This window comes from Onychostoma macrolepis, chromosome 23, assembly GCF_012432095.1.
Source record: "Onychostoma macrolepis isolate SWU-2019 chromosome 23, ASM1243209v1, whole genome shotgun sequence".
NCBI lineage: Eukaryota > Metazoa > Chordata > Actinopteri > Cypriniformes > Cyprinidae > Onychostoma > Onychostoma macrolepis.
In genome coordinates, this window is record NC_081177.1 from 2,923,719 (window position 1) to 2,931,598 (window position 7,880).

Genomic DNA, 7,880 nt, shown 5'->3' on the forward strand with positions numbered 1-7,880 from the left:
AGAAAGTCAACAGGGTCCAGTGTTGTTTGGTTCCCAACATTCTTCAAATTATCTTCCTTTGTATTCAGTAGGAAAAAAAAAATTAAAAAATAAATAAATATATATATATATATATATATATATCATACAGGTTTGTAACATCACAAAGAGGCTAATTACTGATTACAGAATTGACAACTTTGGGTAAACTATCCTTTTAAGTCTAATGCAACAACTGTGTATATTCAATCACAAGAGACGAAGATGGGAACAAGAACTTTGGAGAATTTAAGAATTTTTTTTAGCATGGTTTAGGGATTTTGGGAGGAAAAGCTCAAGGTTCAACAATAACATTGTTATTACATACTTGAAAAATAATAGATACAGAATCTTTACACAAGATGAACAGCAATATGTTACTTTAACAACCTGAGAATGATGCACTGGAGATGTCTTTGGCGCTGGAAAGATGATGTTGGGATTGAAGATCAGAACAGTGGTTTGGTTGACATTTACCTGATCACATGCACTCAGAACATGTCTGGTGACGGCACATCAGCACCAGATCACCTGAAGTACAAGAACAACAGGTGAGTTTAACACAAGGTTGCCAGGTCCCATAAAGTTTCCAGCCTAAAGCTGACTCAAAACCCAGTAAAAAGGGATACACTCTAGCCCACGTTTTAAAACAAGGCAATGTGTGCACATCTAACCTGTTTGAAGATGCTGCCATCGGGTGGTGGTGAAGAGTCATCACATAAGTTAAGAACTGAAATGTGACTGGTAAGTACCTGTGCAATAGTCACACCTATATATGCCAGAGTGATCTGGGTAACTTTCAGCACATTGCCATGCAGTTACTATGGTATTACCAATGCCAACCTCCAATAAAAAATAAAATAAACAAAGTTTTGTTTTGGTGTAGTACCATGAAAAAAAAACATTTATTTACATCAAACATGTACAAATACAAGTGCTTTATACAGGCACAACAAAAACAGGCCTTGAGAAGCAGAAATAAAACCATTTTAAATAATAAAAGCACAACATTTTAAGCTAAGAAAAACAGTTAAAAGTCTAAAGTGAACAGCATTATTAAAAAAAAAAAAAAAAAAAAAATGCACTGCTAAAAGAACATTATAGAAATATCAAAGATGTATATTTCTGATGGATACTGTTGTCCATTCCAGCATCTTTAGAAAATCACTTAAGACGTAGTAATGCTACTCATTGTCTTAGATCTGCATCGCTACACTATAGCGGCTATAGATATAAAGGAGTTTGGCTCCAGACTCCTTTAAAAGCATTCAGTTTGACCACTTTTAACAGCTTTCTTTAACCGCTCTGTGGTTTCTGATAGATTGATGGATTTAAATCCAAAAGTGCACAAGAGTTTCAACAAAAACATTCCTTTGTATTTTTTTTTTTACTGCTGATTTTATCTCAGAGACATCTAGTTTATGATCATTTCCTCAAACAACTTTTCTCTTTATATTTTGAACTTGATGAACGCGAACCAGAAGAACTGAATTTTCATAAAGAATGAGTAGATGCACAGTTATGAGACTTAGCTGAAATACAAACACCAAACAGCAACTGAAAAATATATTAATACAGAAAATGTCACTTAGAAACTGTAAACAAACTACAGTGATGCGTTTATACCGAACACGAGAGCAGCGACGTATCAAAACTACATCACTTGCATTACGACAATGTTAAAGCAGAAGCTCTACTGGCAAATGTTGCAGATTATATATGGGAAAACCAACGGCCCTGCTCCTTATTAGCACAACGAAAAAACATGTCTGCGATTGTTGCAATCACACTGGCCACAAAAAAAGCCTAAAGTATGTTGACTAGCATTAATGCAGTCGATATTCTTCACAACACAACCTCAATGTCATAAGCAATCCTCTGGATTCTGGTGTTCAGCCTTTCAAAAGTATCTCTGCCAAGTTTCTTGAGGCTTTTGTGTATTTTCTTCTGACTGGTTTTATACTTGAGTTTTGGATGCATCTGAGACCTGCGTTGCTCATGACGGACCCTCATGATGCTCCTCACGTTGCCCATTTGATGCTCCTGGCAGAAGAGAAGACCACACACATTGCAGCTGTATGTCTGCTCTTTATCATGGACGAGCTGGTGGCGTTTCAGGTTGTGGCGGGTGGTAAAGGCCCATTCACAGCGGTCACAGGTATACGGCCGGGCGCCTGTATGAACACGCTGGTGCTCCGTATGATGGCTGCGATGGCCGAAGCGTTTGCCGCAGAGCTCGCAGGGAAATGGGCGATCGCGGTCGTGGAACTGCATGTGTTTGTTCAGCCGAGCGAGCGAGAAGGTGCCATCTCCGCAAACGCTGCAGATGTACTCGCCGTGGCCCTGAAGCTGCTTTGCCAGATAATTTGGTTTGATTTCTGCTTCTTTATGCATCTCATCCACCATTTCAAAGCTCAATCTGGCCATCTCTAGATTCTCCATATCACACCTGTAGAGAGAATGACTGGCATTCCTGTGGAGAAAACCAGAAACATTATGTATATAGGCATATGCATCTACTTTAACTTGATACACTTCATATGTGTATATAGACAGACGGACAGACAGATAGAAAGTTAGATAACTTATTCAAGGCTGATTTTTAGAATGTACCCAAAAACTCTATTTTCGCACACAAGTGTGTATTTTTGAGACCATTTTTATGTTCATACAGCAAACGTCACAAAAGTCACCAAATTTTGTAGCATTCCAATAAATTAAAAATAATAATAATAAAATACTTTTTCAGTCTAAAATGACTAAACACTAACAGATGGTATGTTGTATTGTTGAATATAGCAATGTATAATTGAATGTTAGATAGCTTAAATGTAGTTGTGTAGCTAAAAACAAGCGGATGAAAAGAGATGTAAACCCATCTTTTACACTCTCATAAACTTAATTTAATCTGTAACGGAGTATGTAAGTGCATCACAGGGCATACATGACAATTCTGTCGTTTTTCCTAGAATATTTACACCACATTTCAAATGAAGTGTTTAAAAGCAATCTGTGGTGGAAATGTTTAATGTCATGCACTTCACTAACACTATCATCTCCCTGCTGCTAAATACAACTTTATTAGTTGCACCATTGTTAGTTGAAATGAAAATTACTTGACAACTGATATTGACATAAATTTTCTTGTATATTTTCCCACAACAAATATTGGAATGGTTTATTTCACTCTTTGTTTACGGTTTCATAATTTGCGGAGGGGGCGTTTAATTCATATATACATTGCAACGACCGTAAAGATGAAAGTACCATACCTTAACCTGTTAAACTGTAAGCTGATGTCGCTGTCACACCGTTAAATCATATGATCAGAACACATTCAGCTGATTTCACCTGTAAAGTTGGATGGATCTGATACAGACGGACAAACCCACTCAAACCCACTGGATCACATCAACAAACTACACAACACGAGAATTCAAGAGTTTCTAATGTGTTACATCTACGAAAAGTAGCGAAGCAAAGCTTATTCGCTTGGTTGCAATGCGCGGGACAAAAATGACGCGTGATTTTACTCGGTGAACTTGAACATGAGCGCTTCCGGTCTGAATTGGCCGCTCGACCAAGAGGGTCTGGCTGCAGACATAGGAGCAAGTGGAGCTCCACTCAAGAGCGGAAATACGTCACCTCCACGAGCGGCGCGTCCGCCATGTTGGTCCGGGCAAGACTTCCTGTGAAAATACGTCACTTACACTAGCGATGCGGCCGCCATGTTGGTCCGGGCAAGACAGAGGTGTCTTTTAAACTGATCCACAGGTTTTATCCTGTCAAGTAATTTCTACAAAGGTTTAGAGCTGATGTAGAGCTATCGTGCTCTTTTTGTTTAAATGCTGATGAAACAGTGGACCACTTATTTTGGTCATGTCAATACACTCAGGAGTTTTGGTATGATATTGGTGCTTTTGTTAAGATGAAGCTTTTGCCACAATTTTCTATACAAATGGGAAATATTATATTTGGGTATTTTGACTCAGACCCCACAAAAGAAAATATTTGTTTTATTATAAATTTACTTCTTTTCTTAAGCAAATTTTATATTCATAAATGCAAATTCTCAAATTGTAAACCTGTCTTTGTGGTCTTTTTAAGAGACATGGAGAATTATATTAATTTGATTTCAGTATATAATAATAAGAAAGCTATGAATTTGCTCTGCACTTAAAGTTTTTGTGTAGGAAGTCTTATGTCAAACAATGACCCTTTATTGCATTTATTTATTTATTTTATTCATTTTCTAAAACTATTATTATTATTTTTCCTTTATTTATTTTTTACTGTTTTATTTTATTATTGTCTGTTCAAGTGTTATGTGGGTATTTTGTATTTTGTACTATTTTGTATGTTCTTGATTTCAGCAATAAAAATAAAATGTTGGTCCGGCAAACTTTTAAAAACTTCATCTTTTCATTTATTTTGTTAAAGCTTTCGTTTTGTAATATTTATTAATTGCTATATAAGCATATATAAATGGTGCTTTGCATATAGTCACCTCTTTGTAAGCAGTGTTGATATTTTCTGTACTTTTATCTTCGAATAATAATAATAATAATAATAATAATAAACTAAGTTTTTACGGTTTATGACACGACAGCACTGTCTTTTTTTTTCCCCCAGCAATTTGCACTACAGACATTAAAACATAGCGGTAGGTTTAAAATACACATTTTGAGGGCCTCTGCCTTTTGTTCATGTTTGTTTTTTAACTATACATATTTCAACTACCAATGTAACATTCCATACATTTTAGAAAGTAAACACTATGTTTGTGATATTTAGCAGTGAACATTAAATGAAACATTATTTGTACTTTAAGCTAAATAACAACATATACAAATCAACCACAGTAAAATAATGAATAATTTCCACAATTTAAGTTTTAATTGTTTGAGTAAAAAAAAAAAAATCTTACACTATATTGAAAACACATGAACTGCAAGTAACCGTGATTGTTACAGTAAAGACACATTGCGCGCACGCGCTCTCTCACACACACACACACACACACACACACACTTCACTCTGTACCAAGACCTCCATCGTCCATAAAGCAATCCCAGCTACAGTAGCCAGAGCGGTCATCTGAGGAGTAAAACCCCAAAAGCACTCCCCGTTGTCCATTTCCCTGGTAGCCCCACAGTCTTTATAGGATACAAATATTCCATTGTGTTTCTTCATCCTTTTGTGCATAATTTCATGAAAGCTCTGTGCGTTCTGCTTGCACTGCACGTTAGAAAAGTGTCAGTTCGCCATTGTAGCGATGATAAAATAAAATTATTTGAGTTAAAATTTAAAGAAGACGCCATCTTGATTAATTCAAGTGGAGGTGACGTATTTCCTGTTCGAGAGTGGAGCTCCACTCGCCCACGGTCTGCAGCCAGACCCCTCTCGCTCGACCGCACGTCAACGTCGCCGCCATATTGGTCCGGGCAACTCTCCATAAATCTCATATCGGGACAAAAGAAAACATATCTGGCTCGTCGGCAGTTTAAGGATCTATAGACCATCGCACATTAATAACAACAGATTTCGGGGTATTATCTTTCACAGGTAAGACTGAACAGTTGTTTCTGGATGTTGTTTTGGTCATTTTTAACATTATGTTGGCAGCCTTAGCCTGTCAAATGATTAATAGATAGTGTAACGGCTCCTATCTGTGTTGTGTGAATAATTGTGACAACCGACACCATCTCACGCCTCGGGTGGATCATTTAATTCTGTTAAAACACATTCAAATGAAGTGATCAGTTTCACAGCATTCTTACACGACATCCTGCAATGACGGGTGCACATTAACCATTAAGATATCATTTGGTAACAAGAAAGTAGAAAAATATAAATAGAGCAACAAAAGAAATACATTTTTCAAGAGCACTCACCCACCACAACCACTCTCTTGACTGGCGCGAATATTAATAACTTAACCGGAACCAGTTTCCAACATGGCACCAGCCAATGAACAGAGAGTGCGGGTCGATTATAATGGCTACACACTGATTTCTATAGAAAGCGGCAGTAACCAATAACGTTAATGGACAACGTGTTTTATTCCTATCAAATACACATTGTGTAGGTTACTATAAAGTTTACTATGTTCTTCTCAGCTAACTGGCCACTAACTTTCATGTATTTCAGGAGAAATGTGTGAATTTACGTGATGTTAATCCTACAGATCCACATGGCAGCGTCCAGCGCATATTATCAACATGGTCATTATTGTGCCTGCATGGCACGTCGATATGGAAATATTAAAATTATGTTTATTTAATTATTTAATATTGCGCTTTCGTATAATTACCACTGTCCATTGACATTTCACGAATTAAATTAAATTAGGTTCTGCTAGTGTAACAGGTTAAAAAAGGTGCTTCCTTGCTTTAATTTTTACATGTGTATGGCCCTTTAACAAACTGAATGTATTTTTACTTAATTGAAGTGTATTTAAATGTCTTTAAATTAACAGTTATGAAATATGAAAAGCACTGAGGGCAGCCAAAGCGCGACGCGTCAAAGGGTTAAAATCTATCGTGTTTTGGGGGTGGAGGGGGGACAAATTCAACATGGGAGTTTTGTGGCACAAATCAGGGGTGCGTTTCTCAAAACCATCATTAGCTAACTATGGTCGTTATTTCCATTGGACTCTATTGGTAACGACAGAACTTGCGACCATATTGCTTTTGCGAAACGCACCCCTGATCAGACCAGACCACCCCAACCCTCCAGCTAATTAGCATAGCCTAGGTAGGGTATATTTTTGTTTAAGGGAAGTTCATGTTTTAACATCAGAGCATCAGCAAATACACATCTTAATATATTATAATATAACATTTTATGTAGTTTTAGATTAAAGTTTTTGTCTTCTGCGTTAAAAAAAAAAAAAAAAACTTTTTTTTTTTTAAATACAATTTTTGTAATAAAAATAAGGTTCTGTTTCATAAATTGATAACAGTTTAACGTTATTTACCTTAGCCTACATTTTGGGTCTTTGCTATTATATTCCAATATCATTATGCCTCAATTAGCTAGATATAGATTAAGAGTTGTTGTTGTTTTATATGTACAGATGCTCTCTGCTGTGTTTAATATTTATTATAAAAATGATATGAACTGTAATTAAAATGGTATGACTTGTAATTAAAGTACAACTTCGATTAATATTTGTTAAAATAGCATTCTGTTCTGTAAATGCATTGTCTGGTTTATTTAGCAAATTTTCAGCACACCACATTAAGTATGCCATTTAATACTTTAACACTTTAAATGTTAAAGTGCAAATTAACACCTGACCACTCTTGTAAGTTTGCAACTGTTACAGTTAAAAATCACAGAAGGTTAAAAACATGCCAGGCAGACAATGGAATGATGTAAGCAACACAGCTACAACAAACAACACTGATAATGGGTGTGTTAGATTTATAGTGTGCGAATAATCAAGCTTGGACAATAACCAGTCATACTGACGGCACCAAAGTCTCAGCTTTATAAAAAATCAAAGTTTAAATGAATTCTTATTAAGTTTTAACTTATATTGTAGTTTATATCACAAAGTAAATTGTGCTATGAGCTCAATACAGTGAGCACTTTGACAAGACAGTGTCAGACTGTCAGGTTAGGGATGGAGCTAAAGCATCTCTCTTTAATTTCACTACTCATTTACAAAGAGTAAGTTTATCATCACTAGATTATAAGGATTTGATGGCTTAACTGTGGACTGATTATATATATTTCCTTTTCAGCCAATTGCAAACAGGACAACACAAGCCTCAAAGAGATCTGAATAAAAGCCTGTTCCCTGCATTTCCAAGAGACTAAACCTCTACAGCCTAATGTTGTATTTGTACTAGTTA

The 7,880-nt window shown here is 36.1% G+C and overlaps 1 protein-coding gene across 1 annotated transcript; it reads right to left on the reverse strand.

Annotated features, from left to right (window-relative positions):
* Nucleotides 1-963: 963 nt before the first annotated feature.
* On the reverse strand, nucleotides 964-3,629 carry LOC131532172 (zinc finger protein 776-like). Its single transcript, XM_058763643.1, has 2 exons — nucleotides 3,291-3,629; nucleotides 964-2,491 (listed from the first exon to the last, which is right to left on the reverse strand). Exon 2 carries the CDS (start codon nucleotides 2,458-2,460, stop codon nucleotides 1,864-1,866), a length of 597 nt encoding a protein of 198 aa, XP_058619626.1. The 5' UTR covers nucleotides 2,461-2,491; nucleotides 3,291-3,629; the 3' UTR covers nucleotides 964-1,863.
* Nucleotides 3,630-7,880: the final 4,251 nt, after the last annotated feature.

Coding starts and splice junctions, on each gene's coding strand:
- LOC131532172 (XM_058763643.1), bottom strand. CDS start 2,460: ATGGAGAATCTAGAGATGGCCAGATTGAGCTTTGAAATGGTGGATGAG.